At 38.3% G+C, this 13647-nt stretch overlaps 1 protein-coding gene across 1 annotated transcript in view; it reads right to left on the bottom strand.

Annotated features, from left to right (window-relative positions):
• DAB1 (DAB adaptor protein 1) overlaps positions 1-12428 on the bottom strand; it is a 122783-nt gene extending 110355 nt beyond the window's left edge. Inside the window, exon 1 of the mRNA XM_072867389.1 lies at positions 12322-12428. Coding sequence (XP_072723490.1) covers positions 12322-12388 — 67 coding nt within the window. The 5' untranslated portion in view covers positions 12389-12428. The remainder of the gene's footprint in view (positions 1-12321) is intronic.
• Between the last annotated feature and the right edge of the window lie 1219 nt (positions 12429-13647).

Genomic DNA, 13647 nt, shown 5'->3' with positions numbered 1-13647 from the left:
GTGCTTCCTTAGAATTTTCGTGCTTAACCTTATAGCCCCAGCATTTCTTTAGTGCAATTAAATACAGAGGTATAGATATAACATAGTGCTTTAGTTATAAGTCTAGCAAAGAGAAAGAAAATAGGTGAGACAGATAAAGAACTCTGTAGGTAGCTTTCATTTTGATCTCTAGTGTCTTTCTAGCATTGCCATCTTTTTGACATGCTCACAACAGTAGAGGCTGTGTTCTTCCACATCCAGTTTTACTGAGAAGGGCTGATAACACATTATTTTTAAAGAGACACTCAGAGTCTGCATTTTTTAAAAAACCTGCAATCCATAAACATCCCTACAGTAGTAAATACAGCAAACATTAAACATACACAGGTAACCATATCAATATTAAACTTAAGCCATGCCCGAGTACAGAGTACACCCAATTTCCCCGATGCATTTAATTCACTTTATGTGACTTTGTACATTTGAGTTCAATGTATAACTCATACAGGCAACACAAGGTATAAAAAAAAAAGATTAATTCGGTCAACTGATGTTTTTGCCTTCCACCTAGTTATCAGCATGCTAGTCCACATTATTGTGACGTGCGAATATTACCCTCTTATTACTTTGATGGCAATTTTATATTTAAAAATGAAATTAATAGCTAACCTCAAAAGACTTATTATGCTTAATTTCATTTCACTCCCCTAATCATCCTTTTCACTATACAATTTCTCCTCTAACTAAACTAAAAGAATCAGAGGTGTAATTACAGAGCGCAGATTAGCTGTTCAACATTTGCTAGTAGTTAAAATGGGGCAGACTTTAAAATCAAGTTGACTCCAGAGAAAGCTGCTCCTCCTGTCATTTGTAGAAGAAACTGCTGTGAAACGTTAATATTTGTGAAGTCAAGGCTAGAGCTTTCTGCGCTTTTGGACAACTTCGCAGGCCTCTCCCAAAGCAGGACATCCTACACCACTGAAACCGCTGCCAGAAGGATCTCCCCCCTTTCCCCAGCTGCATTCACTGAGGTCAGTTATGAGTAAGGTAGGAGGACACAATGCTGTCCCAGGAATCCCTCAAAGAAATCATCCCTTCACAGCCAGGACAAACCAGGGAAGGGCAGAGGCTTGCTGTGCTACCTAGAAGCCTCCTAAAAAACTGACCCACAAGCCGGCAGTATGCACATGACTTGCAGTCTCCTTTCCCCTTAAGCTCAGTCTTTAATTCCTGGGTCACGACTTCACTGTAGGCATGCTCTCCATTCTTGAGCCTGCATAGGAGAACTAGTGAACTTCAGGTCAGACTGGCAGACAAGTAGGAGGAGAGGTCTGAGCGCCAGCCACTGCAGCAAGAAGCTGCAATCCTGAGGAGCACATAGGTTCAGGTGCCAAAAACTGGAGGAGACTGATGTTGGGAGGGACAGCTACTGGACAAACTGGATGTCTAACATCACCTATGGAGAAAACTGTAGGGAGAGAGTGTGTGTGTGTCCACTAGCAAACTCCACACCTGATCAACCAGAGGGGAGGAACAGGACTGAGCCATTTGTGTTGTTCATGTATATAGGTGCTGTTTCTGATTATGTGGGTGCTGGTAAAAGCTCTGCTCTGTGTGGGTGATATGTATGGCTGTTTATAGTGTGTATGTACGTGTGCGTGTGTGTAGATGTAGATGCCTATCAGGAATACGTGCTCAGCCTTGCTGCAGCCTGGACCTGGATACACCAAACCACAGCAGCCTTGTATCAGGCTGGGAGAGGATGAATCCCCCGGGCCCTGTAGCCCACCAGATTCAATTACCTCTAACAGAAGATTCTGGAAACATGAGTGTGTTAACATCTTTGGTTCCACACATACTGACTTTCGTGTTGATGGAGCAACAGCATGTTTTCTTCCCTAATGCAAGCAGCACAAAGCAGACACAAAGCCCAGAGAGACCACGCTATTCACACCTCCACTTCAAACTCGATCTACTTGGAGCAAGGAAGGGCGTTTTCACAACTCAGAAGCCAAATGAGAATTTGCCTTACTTCTCCTATTTTTATTGCTGTTTTGCAGCAATGAGTAATGCTGTCTGCAAGAAATGGAAGTGAAAGCTACTCTGTTCGTGTCAGAATAATAATGGATATTGTGTTGGCAACTGCCCTTGTGTGCTGCATAACAGCATAAATAAAAGGAATTGGGAAAAGCCAACGGTGCTATAGTAAATAAAGTGTGTAAACTCACCTGCTTGCAAATAAGTGATAACCTCTATTGTTTGGTGTTTCAGCCTGGGCAACAAGAACAGGATAAACACTGCATCTAAATCAGAAGTGAGTCAACTCCACTGATCCTCATCTATGGAGAGAGATTGTGGGGGAAAGGCACTGGCTGTTCAGGGAGCGTCAAAGTAGAAAAGTGCGGCACGTAAGACGTCAAGAGTGCCTCCATACATGCTTGTACAGACAGCAACAGACTGAAACATGGCCTTCTCCAAATCTCAGGTTAGTTCAATGCTGGGATATTAGCTTTGGCCTCACTATTGTTACTAGTAGAAAGGAAGATGTAAATGAGTGTTAAAGTATTTGCTCCTTTACAGCTTGGATTCACGTACAGTTTCTGTTCACAGAGGCTACACAGATTCAAGCAGGGAAGACTTGCCTTCTTTCATGGTTTAGAAAATGGATCATCTTTGGAAAATGCCTCACTACAGAGCACTAACCGTGAAACATGGTACAGCTCCTTCTCATGATGAGGCATTAACATGTCCATGCAGCTGGACAGATAGAGGCCTCTGCAGCCTGAGCTCTGGGCTAGTGGGATGCAAAGCAGTTCTGGTGTGAATTGTATCTGAATGCAGAATGAGAAGTCATTCAAGACAAGAAAAGGTTTCAGAAGGTGATCCCTAATGATGGAGGTCTTCAGAGAACAGCTGATGAGTACCAGTAACTTTATGCATTGAATTTACAATCTTTCTGAACTTCAAAGAGAGCCTTGTATTTTTCTAAGCAGCAAGAATTCTTAATACTATCAGGGAAAGAATATTTTTGTCACTTAAAAAAAGTGACTCAACAGGATCATAGGTGCATAATCCATCAGTCTACCATCCAGTTGTTCATGATTTCCATACTGTAGGCACCAGGAAACTAGCAATAGAAACCACTACGGCAGATGAACAGGAGAAGAAAAACTCTCGAGATACATGGCGTGAGGACTACCCTTGCTGCTTTTGGTACAATTATCGCATGCCACCACTCTGCTCTCAGGATGCAGGTTTCCCACAATTTCACAGGAGCCAGAACCCACTTACAGAAGCCAGTCTGATACTTGGCAATGTCTCCACATTCACTGCCTGGCTCTGTCACAGCTTCCTGCACTGTCACCCTCCAGAGAGACACATCTTCCTTTGTATCCAAAACCTATTTCATGCAGGACTCCAGGATTTTACACACATCTTTTGGGGGATATTCCTGGGACAGCAAAGCTACCAAAAAGTACTCTGATTTCTCCTTTCCTGCAAAAACAAAAGCATTCATTTGTCTTTGGCATTCGTTGCTAGTTTGTAAAAAAAATTCTCTTTCTTGCTGCTCACATTGCAGGGGACCTTGATTCTTTTTCATACTCACTATGCCTGTTCAAAATCCATACATATACATTAAGATCTGATCATGACACTTGCACTAAAATACACATTGAAAGAATTGAAAAAAAAATATTCAGTAAAGTGCATATAATACACCTACTCATGCTTTCACTAAGAATTGGCCTAGTTTAAAAAACTGAAAAAATTATTTTGCTTTTTATTCGGTTCTTTGTTTTTATACAAAAGACCCACACAAACACATTATTTAGTTAAACAAACTAAATATATTGTTGTCTCATCTGCAAAACCAACCAACTATAAAAGCAGAGAAATGCATTTTTTCCTGTCTTTACACTAACACTAGCTATTATATGTAACAATGTTTAGTTAAAAATAATACAAATAATATGTAATTATTTCTGAGGACACGTTTATTTCTAAGAGGAATTCATTTTCAAGAGGAATGTTATACTTAAACACATTCATCCACTGTGCCGTTAGACAACCCAAATGCATTACATATTATATTACCTTTATTCTGGATGGCCAATAATGTGAATATTGATTACATAGCTAGAGCACATCATCTACAAGAATCACAGCCACATCTTTTCTTTACTCCTGAGGAGCACAGTGAATGTCTGGGCCTGGCGTATTTATCACAGGGAGGCTGAGCCTATTACTTGGCCGAATTCACTATATGTTTCTTTGAGCTCTTAAAGAGGAATATGCCATAAGGCATGAATGAAGGGCTTACAAGTTCAGCCACAGTGTATTTCAAAAGGCTACCAATTTTGTGGGCAAGTTTTTCTTAACAGTAAGCGATCAGTGTTCAAAAGGCCCGTGACATTAAAGATTAAGGACACACTTATTTTTCAACTGAAGTTTTTGTGACTAATTTACTAAGATATTTAGCTAAACACTGCCATTTCTGGCTGCTTAAATACACAATCCGAAACCTTCATGTTTCCTTTAACTTATATGTCACGCCACACTTTTTTTCTTCACAAGTTGACTAATGAAATTCCTGTGATATCATTACTGAGAGAGCAAAACATATTGGTTAGAGCACAAAATAAGAAACGGGACCCTCAGATTACATATCAAGCTCTGCCCTGATTTGTGGTGTAATCTTAGGAAAGTAATTGAGAGATCAGCACTGGCTTTTGATGCAAAGATCTAACCACCTTTGAAATTAATTTACATTTCCCCCATATGTACACAGGTCATGAAAGCTCATTACTTTCCATAAATTATATAAGGTTATATAAGTTTTGAGGAATTTTCCCTAGTAATACGAAAAAGTATACACTGCAATAATGTGGACATTAATGCTAAGTGTTATCTGTTTATTTCAGAGGAAATTGGTGAGCAGTTTAATGCTTCCAAGATTGCTGGGATCAAGCTCATTTTCCAGATTTACTTTTCTTTGATTTCCCTTCAGCAAAATGGAAGCATTTACCAATACAGCTGATACCTCTAACCTGTACTTTACAGGGAGCAACACTTTGATGTATTTTATTATTACTTGCAGAATTTCCCATAATGTCAATGGAAAAGGCAAAATGTTTCAGAAAAGTAGAAATGTTCAAATGCACATAATGCAACACAGAAAAGTCATTCATTAATATTTATTAGGCAAGCAAATCTCTTTGGATGAAGAATGATATAAAAACATTATCATCATCAACACACTTGTCCCTGTAGAATATTTCTATGTGAACCATATTAGGAAATGTCTACTAATCCAAACCTCTAGAGGCATTTTAGTTACTAATCTGAATGAATTAGGTCACTCCTGCTCAGTTACATTCATTACATGACAGAATTTTCTTCCCTGAACTCTCTAAACAAAACTTTCCATTTACAAAGGTCCTAATACAAATTTTGCTGGGAGTCTTTTCAATGACTGCAAGTGGAGAAAAAGTTTCCCTGAGAATTAATTTATTTGCCTGTTTGGAAGTTCTACCTCCTTACCAGTCCCAGCCCCTCACTTTCTCCATATTTCAATCAAATCTCAGACATAGTTTAATAGTGTAAGTGGATGAAGCCACAAACAATATACAGCACAGGCTGAACTGGATGCATAGGTGATCCTCACTGCCACCAACCAACAGATTTCCTAATGTACAGCCAGCCTTGGAGCACGGTAACACCCACCCTGTATTTAATGACTGTTACATGAGTCGAATCCTCTGTGGAACTTGCATTGCATTAAGCTCCTAATTACTAGTTTCAACTTAAATGCTTTGACGACTGTTAAAACATTGAGAAATGATAACATAACAGAAGCTCTCAGGAAACGTTATTCTTAACACTCAACAGATTATCGATTCCTCTACTGAGGAGCAGCAAAGTAACAAGAGCTCCAACCTTAACTTAGGCAGACCTGTGTCTCAATTAAAAACAACAGTAAACATTTTAACTGCAACAAGAGACAACATCCATCACCCCCGAAGAATGCTTCCATTAACACAACCGTGGACCCCCTTTGGTTGAACACGGTATTTAAAACAGAATTCATGAGCTCTCTAATTTATGATAGGTTATTGGATAACTCTTGTTAATTACAGCTACACAGTGTCAAAATTAATGATTTTCCCACCCTCTTTCAACTTGAGAAAGAATTCATAACTTACATCAAGACTCAAAAGATGTGCAATTAATATTGTCAGTAACCACTTCACAAAAGAGATTTGTTAAAGGCAGGCATGTGGACTCAATTAGTGTATCAATTAATGTTGCTGTTACTTGATATATAAATTATTGAAAAACTCATAACTACTGCAAGGAAACAAAGCAAATCCACTCCCCGTCAATGAAATAAACTCCTGACTGTGCCCCTCTTTCATTGCCCTTTAGCAAAATGTGAATTTTGCTGGTTTCCATGAATCTTTGCTATGTAATCAGAGAAACAAATGAACCTATACCAATCTGACAACTTGAAATGCCTCATTACAGTGATGATGCCTTAATTGTTGTTAGTTGTAATGTAAAAATAAAGTTTAATAATAATAATTAAAAAACAATAAAAAACCCAACCATCATTGTTCACTCATTAATTTAAACTGAAGTTCAAATCTGGAAATGAACCTATAAAATCTGCATAGAGATTTCTATATATCAGCAAAATTGCAACTTTCACATCAACCAGAAACCTCCATGCCACTCTCAAATTTGGCAATGATTAGTCCAAAGATTAGATTCAAATGAGGTCTAAGAAATCCAAAACAGGACTTGGGTAGCATTAGGCACCTATGATGAAAACTGAAAATGACAAAAACATAACCTTGTTTAAGGGCTGCTTATCCCCAAAGGCTTTTAAACTAACTAGGTACCTCCTGTTTGATCTTAGTATGACTAGAGTTTTGCTTCTGGGGCTGCAAAGGTTTTCCTTTAGATAGACAGACAGACTCCACTCTCTCATTAGAGTTTAAAAGACCCAGGAAATAGATGTGACTCTGCCAGAGGCCCAATCCGCTATACGTGAATGGTCCCGGAGCCACTGCACTCCTTTTAATTAGTAGTCAGACAGTTAAAATGAGACACTTAAGCTTTTTGCCACCCTGATCCCGAGAGGATCAAACTCAGATCTTCTACCACCAAGAAAGCACTGCCAGGCAACACCCTCTGCTCTGCTACTGCAAGCAGGGTAATTCCTTACCTGGCATTAAACAGCCCCCTGAGCGGAGTCCGCTCGTGCTTTCCCTCCTCAAGCAGAGCTTCAGAACTTGTATATTCATTCAGTCAAAATAAAGTGCCCAATTCATGGCTGTGAGAAGGCATCTAGCTCTGGTAGATACGTAGCACATCACACCCCCTCTAAATTTCGCGTTCCTACTGGCTAGTAATGGCAATCCCTGGCTTGGCAGCTTGCCTACTGTGAAATCTGTTTCCAGATGCCACGTGCTTCCCACGCATTGCAGTGGAAACCTATTAAATAAGGGAATTTCACCCATGGGGATCCTTAGCATCAAAGATCATTATGCTGATTGTCAACATGCCTGAGCTCCTCTTTGTGTCTTTGCTTCCATTTTTAAGTCCCTGTCATTTTGAAAATTGACTCAAAAGTCTTACTACAGACTCCATATAGGGGATAGAATGAGAGATGATTTTGCAAAAAAAACCCAAGCTTCAAACAGAATAATTACAGAATTTAAGTGCAAGAGGAAGAAACCAAATCCCTAGAAAAGTCTCCTGGCCTCCCCCAAGCAGATGCAGATCTGCGTTAAAATTTGGTAGCCTGGCTCACTTCTTTACTGACCTCCGATTTCAGTTTTTCTGTTTAAGTTAATTTTGCAAGAAAGGATTTTCCAAGGCAGTTATCAGTGTGGATTCACCATCAATGCAACACGTTTTCCCCAAAGAGGTTTCTAAATCAATTTTCATTCCAATAGGCTCAAGTAAATGTTTTCAGTTTGATTCAATAATCCATACACACTTATAAAATGGCTTTTCCCCCATGTACTACAAGACAAACGTGGTTTATGCTTCTAACAACTTTGGCTAATAAAAAATTATAATTTCCTGTCCTGAATGGTAAAACCACGTAATGTTTATTCACCTCTCAATGAACCAGATGACATAAACAAATGAAAAAAAAAACCAAACCAACAACAAACCCAGCCTCTAAGTGCATTATTTGAATCATTAATTCTCTAAATGCTTCTTAAAGAACACATGATTTTTGGCAGTCATATACACACGAAAAATATCACCAAAACAGTCCTAGAACAGAGTTTTCTAAATCTCCTGAGAATTTTGCATTATTTCCTTTTAGAGAGCAACATGAAACCTCTTCAGGATGCCTCATAAAATTTAAGCAAGTTCTCAAAAAAGGTAATTACAACACAGTTACTAGGAGATATCAGCCAAGAGTGGCATGAAGATTAGGGCTGGAGGTGCGGGATGGCAGAAATATAATCTCCTCTAATAGCATCTAGTGTGCTGTAAGCTCATAACTGGAGTAAGATGTAGAAAGGAGGGCTGCGGAGGTCAGGGTGAAACATGGGTCCTCAACTGGTAAGTACCTTCACAGTACATCGAGCAAAAAGCGACAATCTGGAGAGGAAGGGAGGTGCTCGGCTCACCTCCGTTTTCATAACTACATCTTCAAGTCAGTTAAAACTCCTACCCTGTGCTGGGAGTATGACCAGGTAGCATTTCTAGAGCCCATCGAATTCTAGATCCATCAGATCAATATTGACTGAATAAAACACAAAATTAGTGCTTGATTTTTAATAGCCTATTTTTAAGATTATCCAGGGTGATAATGTTAACATAGAAAATTACAATTTGATATTATCATGTTAATATTGAACTTACCTACTGTACATCAGAGTTTTGCAGCTATGATTCTACTTAAATATCAGCTTTTGAGAGGATTTTGTATGCAAGTTCTTGTCCTAACGGTAGTAATAATCCTTCAGTGTTGGAGCAGAATACTCTCTTACAAACCAGCTCTGATGATAACGGAGAGAGACTGAGGAGTTGACTATGACTAGAAAGCTTATGGCTGTAAAAACACTGTGCCTAATGAGAAATGTTTTAATAATAACTTGTAAGAGAATTGCATTCCATATGAATACAAAAAGAGATAAGTGTTCCCAACACATAAAAGAAATATTTGGTAAAATCTGTAACTTCACAGGAGCGTTCATGCCACGTGCCCCATCTGCAGCAGAAATCAAACTATCTGCCTGTCACCAAAAAATCAGTAATCTATGCAACAGAGCCTAAAAGCAATTACAAGAAACTATAAAAGAACTTCAAACACCCATCCCACCCCGCTGCAGGGAGTTAGTCCAACCCAGTAGTGGGACTTCACATTGCCCTCATTGAATATCATGAGACTCCTCCTGGACCTATCCTCTAACCCGTCCAGGTTATTAAATTGTTTGCTTCACTAATGATGTTGCAGTGCCTTTAACTCAAGATAGCCACTATACCACAAATGTACGAGTCGCATCATCTGATGTATGAGTCACATCATCTGAATAACCACCGTTTTTCTTTTCAGCCATTGTACTTCAATAAGAATAGCAGTTTGCATTTATCTAACACTTTATCATGTTTTATATTCATATACCTTACAAATCTTAGGAATTAAGCTTTGCATTATTTCAACGCATCAAATAAGAAACACTACCTTACTATATCCTTATACAGGTATAGAGAGATCTAAAGATTTAGCTGACACCACAGAGAAGACTTATGCTGAGATCAAGAAAGAACCATGCCCCGCGCTTCAACTCCATACTAATCTGTATCCCCTTTCAGTCACTCCAGATCTTCAGTGTGGGACACACCTGTGGGTCAGTTGTTCCATTAAGAAGTTATTATCAAACTTACTGCTCTTTGTCAGCGCAGTGCTGTGAACTGCAGATGGTAGGAGAACTACCAGAACAGTAGATAACACAGCAAAAGAGGCCTCTCCCTGCTCTGGATGGAAATGGTTGCATGGCTCTTGCAGAAGTACAACAAAACGTGATTCACTGGAAACACACTAGAGCTGAAATTTCTGTTTATAAAGCAAAGAATAATTTCTTGGGAAAACTCAGTTCCATTGCATAATCAAACGCATTGATTAGTAACATTAGACACTTCATGTTAGTACTTGCTACCTGTCACTGCTCGCAGTTAATGAACTTGGGAAAAAATAAGAAAAAAAAAATTCCCTGTTTTTCACATGTCCATCATTCACACTATACAGGGAAAGGCTCATTGTTGAAATATGCGCAAATACATACAATTCAATGACAAGTAAATGAGCACACCAAGTTTCTTTTGACTTTCATTACGTGGGATCTGAATAGCAAACACCGTCTGAATTGTATGGCTTGTCTGTATAAAGCATTCACTGTACCACGACGCCTGCGGATGCCTGGATGTGATCGGATGCACTCAGACTTGCACATACAATACAGAAGAAGATTAATTCTGGAGATGTGCTACTGCCGTACGCTGTCCCTTCCAGTTCTTCAGATAGTTGTACGTGCTGCAGGGAGCTCTGATCGCTGCCACAGAATGTATTTTATACTTCTCAGCAGTAAAGGTAATTCTCAGAATTTCCATTTGGGGGATAGAATCAGATTTTGTGCAGAGAAGCATTCAGTTATTATGATTTATGAAAATGTTTTTAGAAGGTAGATGCTGAATTTTATTAACATAAACATCAAGTTCCTAAAACAGTTGTTTGCTGTTTTCAAAAGTTTCGCCCTCCAGCAGAAGAAATAACATAGGAGACATACATAAAAAAGATGTTATCCGTATTCCAAAGAACTGACATTTTTTAATTTCCTGCCTGCCCAAAAATACTAAGCGGTCATACAACCAAACCATCTTTACTTTCTTTACTTGCCTTGATAAACATCTCTCTCAGATCACATTCTCATTTACATCAAAAGTTCCCCTATTTTTACCTTTCCAAACTACAGCTTTTTTGTCTTAAATGAATCTTTTTTCCTCGTGAGTTTAGGCCTACAGTAGTCATAAGAACTCTAAACCATCTTCCCAAACAAATGCTTAAATTTTTTTAATTGCTGTGTCTCTTTTTAAAAATGCTAATATAAAGATTTCTGAAGCAAAAGCTATAGCAAACACAAGGCCTTAATTACCAGTTTGGTAGAATCATCGCAGTAAAAGGTATAGCTGCCCAGAAGTTGAACAAGTTATTTATCAGATATCTAAGATGAGTAAAATTTGCAACACACACATATATGAGAAAAGATGAGAATATTTTTTGTCTTAAAAAAATGTAAAAAATCCCCATAAGTAAATGGATAAATTATATACCCACAAAAAGAAACAGAATGACAAACTGAAAATACTTGCTGCCTCAAGTATCAAAATTATTATTATTTTTTCTTTTTGTTTTACTTTATTTGAGCAATTAATATTAAATTTATTTTCAATCTCAATTTCATTATCTGTATAAGTTTTTTTTAAAAAATCAAAGATGGCTACACAGAACAACATGAATTACCACTAGAATTCAAGGTCGTGGCCTCCAAGTTCAACAGCACTTAAAAACATAAGCAATAAAAATACTAATAAAAATCTAAGGATGAAAATCCCTACTAAAAATCTTTCAGTACTCCTGAGCACCAATAAGCACTCCTGAGCACTCATAAGCACCAATTCATATAGTCCCATTTCTCATGCTTATCAGTCCAAAGAACTGCCCTACAATCTGACACAAAATTGTAAATACAACTATGAACTTATCCAACCGTGCATTCATTCATAGCTTCTCCTTAATTTTGAGTTTTCCTCCTTCTTGTTTATATTTCCTTTACCACATTACAATTAATCTCTCTATAGATTGCTACTGAGTTCTCTGTAACTTTACAAAGTGTCAGTAAGATTCAGCCTCCAGTAACAGAAAGTGCATTTAAGCTCTGGTTAGTTCAAAACAAAGTAGAAACAAAGCCTTTAGAAGAAAAGTTATTATCAACAGAGAAAGAAAGTTATCTTTTGCTAAGAGTAATTTTTAAAATTGTATTTCCATTTGTGAAACAACTGCAATATACATATAGAGTAAAAATTAATGAACTGTAATACATAGGTTCTTTCTTACATTTTAAATATATTTTGATTTATTTTTTATGTCAGAGAATCAAATCCCATGCTCCCATACCAGACTTCCACTGGGCTTCACAAATTTTACTTTCACTGAGCGCAGAGATAACAGAAGAATCACAGATGCATAAAAGGTGGTTGATGTAGGAGCTGATTAAAGTACAAAATACATACAAATAAAGAGAAATGAGTCACTACCTTTCTTTTTGGAGTCTTTCTTTGTGCTGGTTTTAACAGCCACTTGAAGTTCTGTCTCAGTTGACATCCTATATCCTTAGTCCTCTTCACACAGACCCAGGATCTCGGTCAGGCTCATTTAGAACGTCTCTTCAAGAGAATAATTTAGCCTTTCAGATACTATAACCCAAACAGTTCATCTCATTGACTCCTTTCGAGTACTGTTAAAGAAGGAAACAAAAATAACAGTCATTTTCTGAGTTTAAAACATAAAAAACCCCAAAACATTGCAAGCTTACTGAGGAAGAAACCTATGAAGTTCTCCATCTACAGAGTCAATTGCCCACAATTTTAGATGCTTAAACAAAGTCATCTAGTCCTGTTTGAGATGTTTTGGCATATCTGAGATGTCTTCACAGGCTAGAGACACCACACAAGGTGTACAGAAGACCTGTGCTTCTGGACCAGCAGCTGGAGGACAAAGACTACGATCCGGGAAGTAGCTGGAAATGTCACCAAAAGCAAAAACTTCTGCAAGGAGTCAATTCTTAAATGCAACAATTCCAAGGTAAAAACATATTGCCAGATAGTAAGGTCAGATTTTTACTCCTCAAATGCTCTTTCAATGCTTTCGTTCTCCTACTGGAACAAAGACAAATTAAAAATGTATTCATTACTCATACTGAGAACATCATACTTTGCTACTCCTCTTGCTTATGATGTTTCCAGTATAATAGAATCTGCTTCCATGTATACAAAGCTGTAAGTCTTAACGCCCATCTAGTAATTTTTCTTGCAAAGAACTCTGAAAATACAGATAATTAAACCTTACAGTTTCCACAAAATACAAATGGGATAGGAGGCAAAAGGATAGCATTTAGGGAGCAAGCTACACCTTTACATAACATGTATTTGTTGGGGAGATACACAAACGCACCAGCTGTGAATCCACAGCAGTAACTGCAGAAATGTGCTGGAGCAGTACAAGGGAGGCAGGCTGTAAGGCTGCAAGTAGGACTACGGATGTATGGGCTGTGGAGGCAAAGAATACACAAAAAATAAACAACCAAGCAAAGAATAAAGCATTACTGCAATTCTTACTGCCAGTCTGGTCCCTCTTGCTTTGAAGGATGAGCCACCTACTTCAGCCAGTCTGTCGAGGGCAGAGGACCATACTGTCCTGAAGCCATTTGTCATGATGTCCCCTCACTAAATGCATCTTCTTATTGCCCTTTCTTTTTGTGAAAAAGTTCTCATTGTTCGCACAATTACAGTGAAGTCCATCTGGCCTGTCTGAACAGCTGCCCAGTTATTAAATAAGCATTTAATAAAGAAATTAACCCAGCA

Source organism: Ciconia boyciana, chromosome 7 (assembly GCF_034638445.1).
Source record: "Ciconia boyciana chromosome 7, ASM3463844v1, whole genome shotgun sequence".
Classification (NCBI taxonomy): domain Eukaryota; kingdom Metazoa; phylum Chordata; class Aves; order Ciconiiformes; family Ciconiidae; genus Ciconia; species Ciconia boyciana.
The sequence above is the reverse complement of the archived record's forward strand: the minus strand, read 5'-3'. Positions and strand labels throughout refer to the sequence as shown.